Consider the following 18366-nt stretch of genomic DNA (forward strand, 5'->3'; position numbering starts at 1 on the left):
CAGCAGTAGTGCACAAATTTCTAGCGTATCCTTCATCTAGATTCTCTTAAAAATTTTGCACCATTGAAAGATATGAGATGATATTCCAAAACTTTAAACTTAATACTTCCAGGTGTATCTTCTAATTATAAGGACACTTTCTCCTTCATAATCACAGTATAGACATAAAAATGAGGAAGTTAATATTAATCTAGTATTACCATCTGTGGTCACCTTGAGCTGCCATATTGAAATACCCATAGTCATATCATGAAAATGGGATTTCATTCTGAGCAAAAATATGGTAAAGAATGAACTCTTGTCTCCATGGCAGACGAATACAATGACCTAATATATTCGTTTTCTAGGCCTACAACAGCAATTTACTGCAGATGGGATTGTTTAAATTACAGCAATTTATTTCTCACATTTCTGGAGGCCTGAAGTCCAATATCAAGATGCTGAAAGATTCAGTTCCTGGTGAGGGGTGTCCTCGCTTGTAGCAGTCTGCCATCTTGCTGTGTCCTCTCATCATTGAGAGGAGTAAGCAAGCTCTCTAATGTCTTTTTTTTAAAGGTCACTAATCACTTCCCATCAAGGTTCTACATTTATGACCTTAATTACTTCTTTAATTCATATGCAGCTTCACTTGGGATTAGGGCTTCAACTTAAGAATTTTGGGGGACAGATACATTGAGTCCTTAACACCATGTTGTCCTTAGACTCTATTGGAATTTTTGCTTGTTTTTATTTTTTTTATTTTTTTTTTAGTTATTCATGACAGTAGAATATACTTTTGATATATTTATACAAGCATCAAATATATTTTAGTCTAATTAGGATCGCAGTCTTGTGGATGTATATATTGTTGAGATTCGTTGTGGTGTGATCATATACATATATAGGAAAGTTATGTCAGATTCATTCCACTGTCTTTCCTATTTCTATCCCTGCTCCCTTCCCTTCATTACCCTTTTTCTAATCCCCTAAACCATATTCTTTCCCCTCCTTCTCCTTGTTGTGGGTTAGTGTTCACATATCAGAAAGAACATTTGACCTTTGTTTTTTGGGGATTGGCTTATTTCACTTAGCATGATAGTATCCAGATCTACCCATTTACTGGCAAATGTCATAAAATCACTCTTCTTTATGGCTGAGTAATACTCCATTGTGTATATAGATATCACAATTTCTTTATCCTTTCATCTGTTCAAGGTCATCTAGGTTTGTTCTATAGCTTAGCTGTTGTGAATAAGCATTGATGTGGATGTGTCACTGTAGTGTGTTGATTTTAATTTTGGATGTATACCAAGGAGTGGGATAACTGGGTCAAATAGTAGTTCCATTCTTAGTTTTTTGAGGAATCTTCATACTGCTTTCCAGAATGGTTGCGTCAGTTTACAGTCCCACCAATAGTATATGAGTGTACCCTTTTCCCCACATCTCGCCACTATTTATTACTTGTATTCTTGATAATTGCCATTCTGGTTGGAGTGAGATAAAAACTCAATGTAATTTTAATTTGCATTTCTCTAATTGCTAGAGATATTGAACATTTTTTTCATATATTGGTTGAACAGTCATATTTCTTCTTTTGAGAAGTGTCTTTTCAGTTCGTGTGCCCATCTGTTGATTGGGTTACTGGGGTTTTTTGTTTGTTTGTTTTTTTGGTGTTAAACTTTTGAGTTCTTTGTATATCCTGAAAATTGATGCCTCTGAGGTGCAGGTTGCAAAGATTTTCTCCTGTTCTGTAGGCTCTCTCTGCACACTCTTGATTGTTTCCTTTTCTATGAAGAAGCATTTTTTTGATACCATCCCATTTATTGACTATTGATTTTACTTCTGTCCTTAGGAGTCTTGTTAAGGAAGTCATCTTCTGAGCTGATATATTGGAGTGTTGGGCCTACATTTTCTTCTAGTAGGTGCAGGGTTTCTGGTCTAATACTTAGATCTTCAGTCCACTTTGAGTTGAGTTTTATGTAGGGTTTGAGATAAGGATTAAAATTCATTCTACTACATATGGATTTCTAGTTTTCCCAGCACCATTTGTTGAAAAGGCTGTCTCTTCTCCAGTGTATGTTTCTGGCACCTTTGCATGGACTTTTTGTGAATCCTCTGCTCGTCCCAGTCATTTCCACTTTAGTTCTAGGATCCAATCAAGGATTCTTCCTTTTTGTTTTGTTTTCATTTTTTAAAAAAGTATTTAATTTTTAGTTGTAGTTGGACACAGTACCTTTATTTTACTTGTTTATTTTCATGTGGTGCTGAGGATCGAACCCAGGGCCTCACATGTGTTAGGCGAGCGCTCTATCACAGAGCCACAACCCTGGCCCCCTGTTTTGTTTCATTTTTGAATGTTGTGTCTCCTTAGTTTTCTTCAATCTGAAATAGTTCTTCAGTCTCATAATTTTTCAAGACCTTGCTGTTTTTGAAGAATATAGACTGGTTACTTGATACAGTACCCCTCAGTATGGGTGTGTATGATGTACTGTCATGGCTTATGAGTCTTTGACAGGAATATCATAGAAGTGCTGCCCCTCAGAAGTCACAGGATGTCAGTTTTTTCTATGACTGTGATGTTAACATTATGCATTAAGATATGCCTGCCAGATTTTTCTATTAAAAGATTAATTAATAAATACTTTATACTTATTAATAAGCAATTAATATATTTTGTGGGGATAAAACTTTGAAACTGTATAAATATTCTGCTCCTAATCAAATTTTCTCTTGCCAAATTTAACTTTAGGATGTCAAATGATAATTTTCTAATGTTATTTCTCTTTCCAGGTTTATTAGTTGGAATTTAACTGTATGGTTAAATTCCTTTCTCTCTATATTTTTATTCATTTATTTGTTTATATCAGAATAACTCGTGAATTTCTATTTTAATCAAGGTTTAAATTTCATTATGATCATTTTTTATTCTGATTTCAAAATTTCCTAGGGTTGGCCGATACTTGCCCACTTTTGACATGTTCCCATCATTCTTTGATCACTTCCTTCCCTTCCAGCACGAGATGTGCAAGGCCCACCTTGTGTTTTCCTGTCCTAATCCTGGAGTCAGCTATTTCTTCAAGGAATTTTGGTTCCTTTAGTGGAGAGTGGTATTTAGAAACAAAATCTTGGAACCTGAAATGATTATTGCTATTTGAGTGACATTGCTTCTAGACCTTAGTAGAGAAAACTAAATAGTTTGTATGTATAAACAGTTATGAGTGTGTGTCCAACAATGAAAATTATTATCATTAAGATAGCATATTTTGAAATTATTTCTGAGTCAGAACAAACTGTTTAGATAGAGTTGACATAGGATTGAGGTCAGAGACTAAGGTTGACATATGGTTCCAAGGAATTATTATAATAAAAGGTCTATCAGTGCACATAGGTACAATAATAATGCAACATTGGGGGATGTTGAAATGCATGTTTTTCTTTAAAGCTTTAAATGAATGCATAACCCTGGTCTGCAATTTTTATGAGTTGGAGTGTGCTTGTGTTGTTGTGTAATTATATTGCAGATCATTATGATTAGTGATGCTAGATAATAGATTCTGCCATGAATGGCATAAGAGCTCCCTGGGGCAAGGTTAGTCCAACCCTGTTATACAGGTAGAAGTATTGATTACACATTTAAAATATAAAAGACTGGTGTGACATTAAAGACTTGACAACGGTAATTTTCAATATCATTCTTCAGTGAAAAATAATTCAACCTTATAAACTCTTTCTGGTTAGTTTTGCTGTGTTCAATTTTACATATTAGGTTAAATACATTATCATATAAGCCATTTTTCCTATATGATTGTTTTCAGGCTTTCTGAAGACTTAAGGATTGATTATAAAGATGTGAATTTTAAATTTTTATTTGCAGTTACTTTTTTTTAGTATTTTAAAGCATAATATAAAATAAGAAAATTGCAACTTCAATCTTAATATGGTAGTCACTGATCTGTATTTCTTGATTGTTTGCATAATAAAGCTCCTGGATCCATTTAGAAATGTGAAATATCTAACAATTATTCTAGCAGTATTAACAGCTATTTATTTGGTAGCTATTTATTGTAACTCTTGTACATAATGGAGGAAGAGTAGAGTATTTGAATAATAGTAAGAACACATGTACTGTAATTTACTTGAGAACTGCTGGGCATGTGCTGTTTTCCAATTAGTGCACAATAATGCCATGAAGTTTCCTCAGAAAGTCATCTTTGTTTCCTATTTCTTGGCAGCTGCTTTTGTGCCCCTTTTTTTTGAGGAGCTACTCTATTTGAAAGATCTTGAATAAGTTTATATGGCTAACAGATAATGTGAAATGGAAATCGAAATCATTAATAAAAGGTATCCATTTAGTCACAAAACATTTATCAAGACCAAGGTTACCTTCTTGGATATGAGACTTTTGTAATCACACACCATCCTGCTCTTAAAAGGACTTAGATGGGCTCTTGCACTTGGTTTAACTCTTTGCTACCACTGTCTTGAAATTCTTAATAATTGCTTAACATGAGGCCTTGCTTTTTTTTTTTTGGTATTAGGTTTTGCAGTTTATATAACTGGTCCTGGTCAAAACACACACACACACACAGGCACACAGTGTTATATTCCACGTGGACTGAAAGACATTCTGACATGATCAGGCTAAATCATAGTCTACCTATTGTAATAAGAAAGGTTAAATAAGAAAGGTTAAAGACAAAGGCAGAAAACTAGAGCCCAAATTCAGGAATAAGAATAAGCAAAAGCCAAACTGTACCTTGGCCCATAAGACTAGATAATCCAAACCCTGCCTACTTCTCCAGCATCATCCCTACCACTCTCTCCCCATGCACCATGCTCCAGCTACACATCCTTGGGTTCTATAAATACCTAAGTTTGTTTTGCTGCTGTGAGACCTTTTGACTGCCTGGAATGCTTTGTTCTTCAGTCATAGCTGACTTATTGTTTGAGTTTTAGATAGAATAGAATGAACACCCAGTTTAAATTTGCCCTCCTCTACCTGGTCACATTTGATATTACTTTTCAGTATCTGAAATCTAGTTCATTTCATTGTTTCTTTTTTTAATCGATTTTCTCCTACCACTAGAATGCAAATGCCATAAAAGCAGGGATTTTGATTTGTTCACCATATTATCACACGGATTTAATATCAAGATCAAGGTATGGTAGCACACTCCTGTAATCTCAGTGACTAGAGAGGCTAAGGCAGGATATGGCAAGTTAAGACCAATCTCAGCAACTTAGCCAGACCCTTAGTAACTTAGCAAGACCCTGTCTCCAAATAAAAGCTGAAAATGCCTGGGGATATAGCTCAGTGGTAAAGCACTCCTAGGTTCAATCACTGGTATCAAACAGCAACAACAACAATAAAATAACTTAATGTATAATGCCTGTATGTAATTGTGGTAAATAAATGTTTGGTAGATAAATGCATGTATAAAAACGTGCATTCAGAAGCAATCAGGTAGTCTAAGGAAACTTCCAAGAGTAGTAAGCTATTGTGCTGATGAAGATCTCATACTTGAAGACCTGAAAACTCCTTCTTAGGAGGAGTTTTCCAGTGTTACCCACAAGGCTGGGTTGTGTGTACAAGCAGATTTGTAGGTGTCCATCCTCAAGATTCCAGAACTGCTTCAACTCTAGGAAAAAAGGAAAGGAACTAGCAAAGGAAATATTTCCTTTGGATACAGAATAAAGGAGACAGTAAAATAACTCTGTCTAATCTTTTGGAACTTTCATTTCATTTAAAAAAGATCATTTAACTAAAGTTTAGCCCATTCCTGATTTTGCCAGTGTTAAGCAACCCTAGAGTTATGTGCATAGCTGATATTTTATCTGGAAGAATCTTTGCTGTGATAAAGTATACAAGTTGCCACTGCTTCTAAATGCTCTTATTTTTATGTCTCTTCCAGTATAATACTGAATTGAAGATCAATTTTACAACAAAAATATTGACATTTTTAATATTAGCTTTAGTGAATCAATATATAGCAGGCATTTCTGTCTTGCCAGTCTAGTCACAGAATCTGTACAGATTATTTATTATGCCCTCCTCTTCTCTTGAAATGATTTTAATATAAAACATCATTACACTAGTATTTTTCCCCCCTTTGGTGTATTCCCACCCATATGACCTGACTGTAAGCTACCATATTCTAGGCAAGGATCAGTCTGACCATAGAGTGCATGTACATTTCAAAAATTCTCCCCTTATGAATGTTTTTTATTTTCACAGAGCCCAAAAGAAACTTTATAGATCATTTGATGAATAATTTTGTCATTCTATATATGGAGAAACTGGGGGTGGGGGCAGGATAATTGACTGCTGAAAGCCACATGGGTAGGGGTCAGCAGAAATGGAACTCAGACCTCTAGAGTAGCATCTTTGGCTGCAGTGCACTTCCAAATACATAATCAGTGGCAGGGAAAATTCCCAGTTTTTCTTTTTGAACAGACTATAAATGGCTAATTTTAGAAGAAAAGAAAGTTAAATGCCTCTTGTACTATGATTTTCTGTGCTTTGAGTCTTTCTTAAATTATAGCAGAAAATAGGTGTGGTTTATTTATTTTTACTCTTATCAATTTGCATACACAGGAGTAATTATAAGAAATTGTTTAAGGGTATTTCCAGTTTTGTTTGGGAAACACCTTTACATCTTTTACAAAATGTAAAGTTTGTCAATATCTTAGCAAATGGAGGAAAAAAGAAAATGATATAAAGAAGACATAACTGGAAAGAGCTAATTTTAAATGCTACATATCAAAAAGGAAGGACAAATATGTTATAATTACTAACTATTCTATGATGATATTGATGTACTGACAAATATTTTCATATATTTGTTCAGTCACTTCTTGCCGACCCATAGGGTATTAAAAATTACTTACCTTTGGGCTGGGGTTGTGGTTCAGTGGTAGCGCGCTCGCCTCGCACATGCTAGACCCTGGGTTTGATCCTCAGCACCACATAAAAATAAATAAGTGAAATAAAGGTATTGTATCCAACTACAAGTAAAAAATAAATATTAAAAAATTACTTACGTTTAAGAAAATATCTTTCCTTTTATACACATGTTCTAGATTTGGATTTATCACCACTACTATTTAAAATGTTTTTGTTTTATCATTTGTTCTAACCCTCTTTTTTATTTTTCATAATTATTAAATGTGCCAAATTTTCATTTTCAAGGGATAATTGACAAGCCATATTCACCTGCCTGCCTTGGCACTTCTGACCTTAACCGTATCTTCCTGTTTGAACATAAAGTCAAGGCATGCCCTCCAGCTGGAGGTGGGTTACTTTATATAATGTGTAAACCTTAAAAAACAATCTCTCCTCTATTCCTTGGACAAGGTCATGGTGCTCTCTCCTGAGAGGCTTCCTTGAGCTCCTTCGTTTCCTTTTGTTCCTTAACAATATAAGCATAAGCCCTCACATGCAGTATCAACTAAAGATTTCCAACCAGTTGATCAGATAGTCTGGTGGATCTTCAGAGACCTCTACATGGCCAGGGGCTTCTTAGCAAGCATTTTCTTATGAGCTTAAGAATAGAACTATTTCTGACCTACATGCCCAGCCCTTGTTTTAATTTAATTTTGAGACATAATCTTGCTAAATTGCCTAGGCCAGCCTCAAATTTACAGTCCTCCTGTCTTGGCCTCCGGAGTAGCTGGAATAATAGGCATATACCTCTGTGTCCAATTAAAGTTATTTATGTTATTGTTATTGTTATTATTATTATTATAAAGAGAATGGGCTTCATATTAAATCAGCAAATTTCTCCATGACTGGTATCACACCATGTTCTTTCCTTTCCTCTTGTAATCTTTGTAGAGACAGACTATTAAAAGACATCAGAACTCCTTGACCTCACAGCTTGTGGCATACTTTGAAGTATATATGAAAGTACTTTGTCAAGGAAGGATGGGAATGTTCTTGCTTACAAAGCTCTTATGAGCCTATTGAAGATGAATTGTTTTAATCTTTGCAATGAAAGCTGAATAAATTTAGTTTATGATAAAGACTGTGTTGAGGTGTTAAGATGTACTTGGTTATAAATTAATATAATGCAGATGCACAGTTTACAATGAAAATCTAACATGAATAGTGCCTGTCTTCTAGTTTATTAGCAACATTTAAAAATGAAAACATTTAATCACATTGTAGAATTTCGAATGGAAAGGAAATTTTTTTCTAGAAGATAACTACCTAAAGCTTTACAAAAATAGCTTTTGTCATTTACAAATTAATATATTTTAAAAGGCATTAAATTAACAACAAAAAAAAGAGAAAGTATATAGGAATTAACTTAGAAATGTACAAGATGGATGTGAAGATAACTTTAAAACTCTATAGAAGGTCACAGAATATTTGAACAAATGGAAAGACATATCAAGTTCTTGGATAAGAAGACTTAAAAATAACATCAAAAGAGAGATACTAATAGTGTCTCAATTAATTTGTGATTAATCAATTTTAATGTGATTTCTTAATAAATAGCATTATTTTACTTTTTAACCAAGGTAGGGAGATTTTGTTGGTTATGTGTAAAAATAAACAGCTAAAACTAACTAGGGAAACTTGTTTAGAAAACAAGAGGAGATTGGTTTTACTAGATATAGAAACATTACAATGCTGTAGAAAACCACTGTGAATTACATGAGTATCTTCTCTCAGTATTGTAGCCAGGGAGATTTAGGTTTGCCATTGCTAACTATCCGAACTAGAACTATCCATGGCTCTTCTACAGCAATAGATTGCCCAATGCACATGACCTTTATCTCCGATCTGCTAAGAAGATACCTCATAGTAGCTTTGGAGATGGCAGTAACCCTTGAGAACTGAACAGCCCAGCCTTAACCCTTTTTTGGTGAAGAGCATTCTGTGGAAGGCCTTTGATGTTTCCCAGTATGACTAAAGCAGGCACGGGCTCCATTTTGCCATTAGGCTAGAAGCTCGATCCTTCTCATCTGCTGGTCCCACCCTCTGCTTTTGAAATTATTTTCTGTGTCCTGTGGTTTTTTGGTCATTCTATTTTTCCTAGCTTTTATTTCTCAGCCAGCCTGTTCCATGGAAGGGAACCCCATTTTCACTGCCCATGTGGGATTTGGATGGACAAAGTCTTAGTAATTGAAACAGATCAGTTTTGGAACATGAATATATTGACTAACCAGAATAAGAATTATGGAAGTAAACCCAAATACTTAGTAAGATTTGGTATGCTGTAAAGTGTCCATCTCAAATCAGTGGAGAAAAGATGGGTTGTTTAATAAATGTGGTTATGACAACAGGTGATTTTCCAGGGAGGAATTATAATAGTCAGATCTATACTTTAGATCATATGGTAGGATAGATTACATATGGATCAGATTTTTAAATTAAAGTATAAAAATACCAGAAGAAAAATATGAGATTTGTTAACTTTGGAGTGGACAAGGAATTTCTAATTTGATCTTAAACCCAGAAATCATAGAAGACTAATGTATTTAGCCACAAACTTTTTCATAACAAAACGTCATAACGAAGAACAAAAGGAGGTGGGGAAAATACTTGCAATTCTTAGTGCAGATAGAGGAGAAATCTTCCTGGAATTTAAGAAACTGAACTCAAAAAAAATTACCAATGAATAGAAAAATTGGCAAAATGCTAGATAGTTCACATGAAAGGAGATATTAAATGGTTCTTAAAGCATAAAGGAGAAAAGAAGCTTAGCCTTCCTCAGGTCACCTTAAGATACCATTTTCATGAAGAAGACTGGCAAAAAATCCAAAAAAATATGTAGAACATTATGTTGGTGAAAATTCAGAATCTAACAGACAAGAGTATTTATGGAACAGTATATTAGTACAATCCTGAATGATGGCCACTTCAGTTTTATGGCATTTCAGTAATTTCATCAAGTTAATATTTACTATAATTTCTGGCAGAAGATATTTTTATTCCTTTCTCTTTTATATTGTCTGTTTTTCATCTAAGAACTAGTTTTAGAAATTATTGACTAGCATGTCTCTGCAAATATCAATTATCAAGTCTTACTCAAACACCATATGTGTAATGTACAGATTTTTCCTCCGATGACGTTTCTAATTAAATGGGATAAAAACTGGTTTGATAATATTGTAGGGGGAAAGATTTATACACTGAAGTAAAGCTAAGTTTTCTGTTGATTTTGCTGACCTAAACTTTTTCTCCTATTATGACTCACCAAACTTGATAAACAGTTTGCATATTTTTAAGTAAAAGAATAAGAATTTACTCTTTAGTCATTCTTTAATAATGTTTGGTTGTGGGATATGTGCACATCTGTGTGTATGACTGTGTGTGTAACATTACTAAATGTGTCATAAAATGCCTATCCCTTCTCTCTTGTTTGCCTGTTTCCTACCTATTCTTGCAAGGCCCTCCATCAACAGGGTTTTAGTAATGTCTTCAGGGTAGACTCTGCTTTCCATCTCATCTCCAGTACATAGTTATGGCCAGGCATGTGAAGTGAAAGGAGCAATTTAAACACTTAACTGTTATACTAACATAGAAATATTTTAAACATCTAATTATTTGTAGCATTTTGTGGAATGCATTGTAGAGAGTTAGAGTTGATATGTCCATTGGACTTGGCTATGTTCCAAGGGACGCTGAGAACCTCGTACTGCCATTTGAACTTTTTTCACTTAGTTGTAGTACATTCTCTGTGATATTAAATAAGATGCTTGTATTTGGAATACTTAGTATAGTTTGTGACACACAGTGACAATAAATGGTGGTTACTATTTCTTATTATATCAAAACTTCCTCCCCTGAGGTTTGAGAATCTGCCCCATACATAGTGTGGATTAAAACAAACTATAATAAACTTACTTTTAGAATTGAGTTCTCTTCTGGGCTGGGGTTATAGTTCAGTGGTAGAGTGCTTGCCTAGCATGTGTGAGGCACTGGTTCAAACTTCAGTACCACATAAAAATAAATAAACAAAATAAAGGCATTGTGTCAATGTGCGCAACAACAACAACAACAAAATTGAATTCTCTTCCATGGCTGGCTTTGTCAGTCTTTTTGTTTAATTGGTGCATAATAATTTTATAGAATAGTGAGTTTCACTGTGGCATATTCATTCTTGCACATAATTTGATCTATTTTATTCCTCAGTACCTCCCTTGCTCTCTCTCCTCCTCCCTCTCCCTTACTCCCTTTCTCTACCCTAATGTTTTCCCTGCTATTCTCATGAAAATACCCCCACACCCCACCCCGAGTTATTTCAGTGCTTTGGTCAACTGAGTAGCTCTTCTCTCTGAGTCAGTACTGGCCACATCCCTAGGATTTTAAGCTCTTCAAGACACCTCTCTTTTCCTCATGGGCTAGTACTGCGTAACTTTCTTCCTTCTTGGCTGTTGACTTTGCTGCTGACAGTATTGTTGCTTGGTGGCTTCCTTTCTCTTGCTGCTTGATATACTTCTGCTGTTCCTTTGCTTGCCACTTTGCTGTGATAGTTGAAGTGTGCTTTGAACTCCCAGGCCAGCGAGTAACTGTGCTAAGCTCCTAAAAGGTAGTTAGCTTTTGTTCAAGATATGTTCAATTTATTTATAGAAGAATCTATAATTTCTTCTGCATACAATGGTTAGAAAAGAGATAGGATGAACCCTTGATTTGAGTTCTTTATCTCTGTAATTGGTTTACAACAGATATCCAATGTTTAAGGAGAATTTGGCAAGTTTCCACACATGTATCCATCGGTGAAACCATCACTACTCCTAAGGTACCTACTGTGCCTATGAAAATTGAGGCTTGAAGAAACCCCAAAAGCTCAAAATGGAACCAAGGTCTATTGAATCTCAAGATTCATACTAGATAGAGTCTCTAAAGCCCGAATTCTTGCTGGGGAGTAAAAATCACTATTTCTCATTTGTGTGGGGAAAAAAACACAATCTCTGAATCTAGCTACTGCTTGCTTCAATAAGAGAGTTATGCTAAATGAGCCTGAAGTGTTTTTCAACTATAAGTATCTTCTGTTTGTTATAAATAAATTATATCTTAATAAAGTTAAATTTTTAGAAAACTGATATTTAGTTAAAAATGATGTCTCTACTTTCCTTCCCAAGAGCCAACTAATATGTATTGAAGAGGTTAAAAAAAGTAAAAATTCATAATGTTAGCAAGCAAGTTCCTTCTCTTCATTCATGTCTTATGCAAAGGTAATAAACCTCTGTTCAAATTCAGTTTATTTTAATTAAATGAAATTGTACTATTCTCTGTAATTTTCACAGTGGAGCTATATGAGACTATAATTTTTTTCTTTTCATAGGGAAGTGTTTAAGAAGATCATGGAGTAATATGAGTCAGAGTAATAAAAGATCTGCAGGAAATCCCTCAAGAGAGTTGGTGAGATGATAAGAATTTCTGTTTTCTTCAAGTGTGTTATATAATTATTTTTCTAACTATGAACATCATAGTCTTGTGCTCACAAGAGACATTTTCCTCAATCTTTTTATTATTGTGTGATTTTTTAAGCATATCAGTGGTGGAAATTATAATAGTTACTACCTAAAGCTTTGCTGCATTCTTCACTTTTGCCAGAGAATTCAGATTTTGTATAGATATAGTTATTCATAATGATGTAGATATAGGCCAATCTATCTAGAGAGCTATCATTACCTTTAAGATGTTATCATCAATGACTAAAATGCTATAGCTCAAAGTACATAAAATATATAAAAAATCTGTATATGAGCATATATTGTTTATGACTATTTTAATATCTATTCATTTTCTATTGTTTCAGTTTTAGGAAAAGAAGAATTTGTAGACCCTTCACCAAATTCTTCATTTATACAGCTGTTAAATCCAAGGCACCTGTGGTGAAAGCATGAATAAAAACACATCTGCTACAGCATCATCTGGTCTACTTGAAAAGTAATTTAAATCAAATTCAATGTGTTTTAAAATATTGAAGTTTGAAATATATAGACTATTAATGAACATTTCTTAAAAGTTTTTATACCTACCTCTCTCATGTGGTCTAGGACAGCAGTGATGAGTAACGAGTAAAGTAATACATTGAATTACCAGTATTTCAGTGTGTGTTAGTCAGCTTCCCAAATCTGTGACAAAAATACTTGAGTTAATCAACTTATAAGGAGGAAAGATTTTTTGGCTCACGGTTTCACAAGTTTCAGTTCATGATCACTTGGCGCTGGCACTTTGAGCCTGTAGCAGCATAGTACATGATGACAGGACCACATGGAGGAGGAGTTCTTTCTACCTCATGGTGGCCAGGAGACAGAGAGACAGGAAAACACGCAGATCCTAATAGCTCCTTCAAGGCCACGCCCTGGTGACCTAGCTGCCTCCAACAAGACCTCATCTCCTAAGAGCCCACCACCTCCCAGTAGCACTATAGGCTGGCAACCACACCTCTGAACACATGGGCCTTTGGAGGACACTTCTAAACCATAACACAGTGTACATCGATGTGTGGGACAAATTCTGCATTCTCTTTAAAATGGCCTGTAGAAATTAGACTTTTTAAAATTTTCATTTGATTTTTTTAAAATATCTGAAAGATTTTATAATTCAGTGTAAAAATTACATAGTATAAGATTAGCTTTGGCTAACTAACCATTCCAAAGCACCTTAAAACAATAAGAATTCATTTGTTCTTACAATTCTGTAGATTTGCTGAGAAGGTCTGGTCTATACCAGATATGCAGAATGGCTCCTTCAAGGAGAACAGATATAGACCTTACTTTTAATATAAAGGAGCAGTAAAGTCACAATGTCAAGAGGCATGCAACCAGAGATAGAAAAAATTAGTGGCCATTTTGCTAACATGTAAATATATTGACAATGTTTAATTGGAAAAGTCTGGCTCTTATTCTTATCCTTCCCTCTATGTCCTTAATCATCCTATAGATAACTTTATTTTTGCATAAATAAATGAATGCATATATAAATACACAAATATTATATACATAATATATAGACATAATTGTATATATTTGGATTCTACTCTCCAAAATATTCTAAACTAAAAGTGTGTTATATATATATACTCTTTTGATCTTGCCCTTTTGTCTTAAAATTATTTCCTGATGATCACTGCAAATCAGTTTATAAAGATCATTCTTGTTCCTTGTCAAAATTGCATAATAGTCTCTTCCTGTGTATGTACTGTAATTTGTTCAGCCACTAACTTCTTGATGGATAATTGGATTGTTTGCAATTTTTGGTAAGCACAAGTTATGCTAAAATGAAGAATCATTGGACTTTTTCCAAGAATCTCTTTGAGAATGGGATTGCTAGATTGCTAATTTGGAGGGGTTACTAAATTTGAGTTTTTGATGTTGTACCAATGTATAAAAGTGCCTCTTTACCAGGTTCAGTAACGCATACCTGTAATCCTAGTGGCTTGGGAGGCTGAGGCAGGAGGATCACAAATTCAAGGCCAGTCTCAGCAATTTAGTGAGGACCTAAGCAACTTAGAGCCTGTCTCAAAGTAAAATACAAAAAAGGGCTGGGGATGTAGCTCAGTGATTAAGTGCCTCAAGGTTCAATCCTCAATACCAAAATGAATGAATGAATGAATGAATGAATAAATGTACCTCTTTTCCTATAGCTTTGTGATCAGAGGATGTTGTTCAGATTTTAAGTATTTGTCGATCTGATAAGTAAAGAATAGTACCTCTTCTTAGTTTTAACTTGTAATTCTCTTATTACAGCTAACTGTTGATCAGCTGAATAGCTTTTAAAATTAAAAAAAATAAGTAATCTAAATTCTTAAAAGGGTAATTTTAAGATCCTAGTCATGTGATAAAGTTTTATGCTATCATTGAAGTTTATGTTTAGAAAATCTTTTAACAGCATGGAGATTGAATATAATAATTCTGGGGGGGGGAACAGGACCTATAACTGTTTATATAGATCAATGTTAATTCAGAAAGAAAAAATATAGATAGATTTGTAGAAAGAAGATTAGAAGTAAACATACTGCTTTGTTAATAGTGCATAATCTGTTGAGATGAGAAAAAAGAAGGTTTTTTTTTTTACTGAAATAATAATATATGCTGGATGCTGTATATAACCTTATTGAAGGAAATTCACATTTATGTTTGCTAATGAGGTACCTTAGTTCCCTTTCTCTCTGTCATCTCTCCCATTTCTAGGCTTCATCCGTTTATGCTTTTGCAACCTAATATCCCATGAAGAATGTGCTGGAATTCATGTTAGTGGAATATTTTAGACCCAGTCCTCTCTGCCTTCTGTCTTTTTTCCTAGCTAATTGCCTATTACCCTAGTAACTAGATAGGCTTTCTAACACAAGCACTGAATTCAGCATAATGCAATCCTAAAGGATGTACAGATAGGGAACAAAATATTCAATAACAGGAGATTTTGTAAGTTTTAAAAATTTCTTTTCTATTTTTCATTATTATGTAACTTTTGAATATAGCGGTTTTCTTAAAGGCATACTTAGAATTTCTGTGGCAGAAGCTAAGAAAGCTTTTTCTAAGAACTATAATCATATGTAAGATATGAAGTAACATCTTCTTCCCTATCCCTTTTTGGGCTAGGAATTGAACTTAGGGCATTACACATGATAAGCACGTGCTCTACTGAGCTACACCCCATCCCCTAAAGTAACTATTTTTTTTTTTCCCCCAAGGTTGACCTTATTTGATATGTTTGGAGATAGCTGGAAGTCCCATATTCAACAAAGACTTAATACAACTCATAGCACCCTTGTCTCTGAGCTTATATTACAGCTCTCTTTGTGACCTGGGTCACCAACTTACCTATCTGAATTTTGGGTATTTTAGGAAAGTGAGAGTAAGAATCTTACAGTTTGTGTTAATATAAATTGGATGGCATTATTACATATGCATAAGCATATTACCCAGAACATAATACACAGCAGCCCTAAGCTTTATTTCAGACTTTATTCAAGTTATTCAAACAGTAAAATACTCTGCTGACTGGAGTGTTCGGGAACACCTCTTGGTGATATACCTTTGCAGAATTCTCTGACATTTCCTTCTTTTCTAATGGCAGGAGTAAGTACTTCATAACAGGAAAATACTCTTCCTAAATTAAAAAAAATAAAATGTTTTTTGAGATTCAAATGAAAATGATAATTATTTTGCTTTAAATGTCATAAATATGTCTTTTAAAATTACTTACCGAGTTCATTAAAATATTTAGTTTTGAATTCCTTCAGTGTAGTCCAATTATCAACTGAAAACAAATCTCTTAAGTCACTCTTAATAAATCCCTAAATTTACTTAAATAATATTTTTGAGGTATTTTCTTTGTTTTCCTCCAAGAAATAAGTATTATACCATAAATTCTTTTATGCTTTTGGTTGTTTTGGAAGAAAGAATTAAAAATGATGTAAGAAAATTTGATTGTTTTTCTGTCACCATACTTTTTAAAAGTAGGCTTTAAGTATATTGGTTGTCTAGATCTAAGAATTTGATTTAAGAAGAAATTGAAAGAAGATATAGGTGTAGATCTCTAGCCTAACCTGTGAGTACTAATTTACTTTATCTTAGGGATCCTGCCTTTCAGATGATAACAGTTGCCAAGGAAACAGGACTTGGTCTAAAGATCCTAGGAGGAATTAACCGGAATGAAGGTCCATTGGTCTATGTTCAAGAAATCATTCCTGGAGGAGACTGTTATAAGGTAAAAATGAAAATAAAAATACTCCCCATTAACTGGGCGTGGTGGCTTATAGTTGTCATTTGAGCAACTCAGGAGGCTAAGGCTGGAGGATCACAAGTTTGAAGTCAGCCTCAGCAATTTACTGAGACCCTGCCTCAAACTAAATAGTAAAAAGGGCTGGGGATGTGACTCAGTAGGTAAGCACCCCTGAATTCAATCCTTGGTACCAAAAAAAAAAAAAAAAACAATTGAAAAACAAATAACAAATACACTCATGCCAGTAGTAAGGTTTGTTTTCCTTTTTTATCAGCAAAATTTTAGTGTAAATTGAATGTCTTCATTGAAAGATAAAAAGGAACCAAGAAAAGACCTTAAACTCAGGAGCATTACCCTAACAAATGAATAGGTTCTTTACATATAAAAATAATAGACATACTCGACTAACTAAAGGTTACATATTTTTTTAGTTACATACGGTTCAACTTTTAAGTAGAATTAAGAGAAATTTTATTTGAAATCGTGTTATCTGGATGCCATTCTAAGTTTGGGTTAGGTTAGATCTGTTCAATTTGAATTACATTCACTATCCTCCCCTAAATGCAAAGTCAAACAAAACAAATAAGCAAAAACAGCAAACAAAACTATTCCTTTCTGAATTTGCAGTAATTCTTATTGAATCTGTTAATTATGTAACTCATTAGTTGCCCCCAGGAGAAATTGGGTTTAGAATTAAGACAAAAAATATGGGCTTTTAAAATGAATTAGAAAGTTTTTCTGTCAACATCTTACTTTCCCTTGATGGAGGAAAGTCTTACTTTTCTTCAATGTAGTAAATATGTGATACCATGAGTTCCTTTTTGCTCTGGGTGCTAGGAAGTTCAGACCCAAATTTGAAGCAAAAGACCAGCAATTTCTTTAATCATATTTTCATTGTCATTTATTTTGAATTTCATTTTCTATTTCTGTTTTATTAATATGGTTTTATATATATATATATATATGTGTGTGTGTGTGTGTGTGTGTGTGTGTGCGCGCGCGCGCACACACATGTCTGTGTGTATAACTTCTTAAGAATGCCTCCAGTTCTTTTTGGAGAGATATAGGATATAAAGAATTTAATAAAATATTCTGATAATACCAAGCTAAATAGCTTGAGAAAGGATTGTCTGTTATTAATTTTGTTCTTTTTGTTTTTCATCCTATTATTATCCTTTTTGTTTTGGTTAAATATATAGTCCTACCTTATCCCCTCTCCCACTAAAAACACATAGCAAGCAGTTTATTTTCTCAACTAGATTTTTTTTCTTTGTTATTAAAAAAAAAAACTCAATTTAGTCAGCCTGTTTGCTGCTGTGACCAAAAGACCTGAAGAGCAATTTTAGAGGAGGAAAAATTTATTTGGGCCTCACAGTTTCAGAAATCTCAGTCCAGAGATGGCCAACTCCATTGTACCAGGCCTGAGGTGAGGCAGGACATTACGATGGGAGAGTGTGGTGAAAGAAAGTGGCTTAGGACATGGCTACCAGGAAGAGGAGAGAGAGAGAGCATTTTGCTCTCTAGGGACAAAATATATACTCTAAAAGCACACCCATCAGTGACCCACTTCCTCCAGTCACATCCTACCTGCTTATAGTTACCACCTAGTTACTCCCTATCAGGGGATTAATGCACTGATAAAGGTAAAACTCTCATAACCTAATTATTTCACCTCTAAAATTTCTTGCATTGTTTCAAAC

General features: G+C 34.2%; 1 protein-coding gene across 5 annotated transcripts in view; it reads left to right on the forward strand.

Moving 5' to 3' along the window:
• Positions 1–18366, forward strand: part of Stxbp4 (syntaxin binding protein 4) — a 150385-nt gene that overhangs the window by 2725 nt on the left and 129294 nt on the right. The window contains exons 1-4 of one of the 5 annotated variants that reach the window (XM_076871644.1): positions 7210–7270; positions 12276–12352; positions 12753–12883; positions 16519–16651. In XM_076871644.1, the coding sequence (XP_076727759.1) occupies positions 12837–12883; positions 16519–16651 (180 nt within the window). In that variant the 5' untranslated portion in view covers positions 7210–7270; positions 12276–12352; positions 12753–12836. Of the gene's footprint in view, positions 1–7209; positions 7271–12099; positions 12166–12275; positions 12353–12752; positions 12884–16518; positions 16652–18366 lie in introns of those variants that run through there. The other 4 variants (XM_076871643.1, XM_076871642.1, XM_076871645.1 and 1 more) reach the window with 4 other exon arrangements.

Source organism: Callospermophilus lateralis, chromosome 11 (assembly GCF_048772815.1).
Source record: "Callospermophilus lateralis isolate mCalLat2 chromosome 11, mCalLat2.hap1, whole genome shotgun sequence".
Lineage (NCBI taxonomy): Eukaryota > Metazoa > Chordata > Mammalia > Rodentia > Sciuridae > Callospermophilus > Callospermophilus lateralis.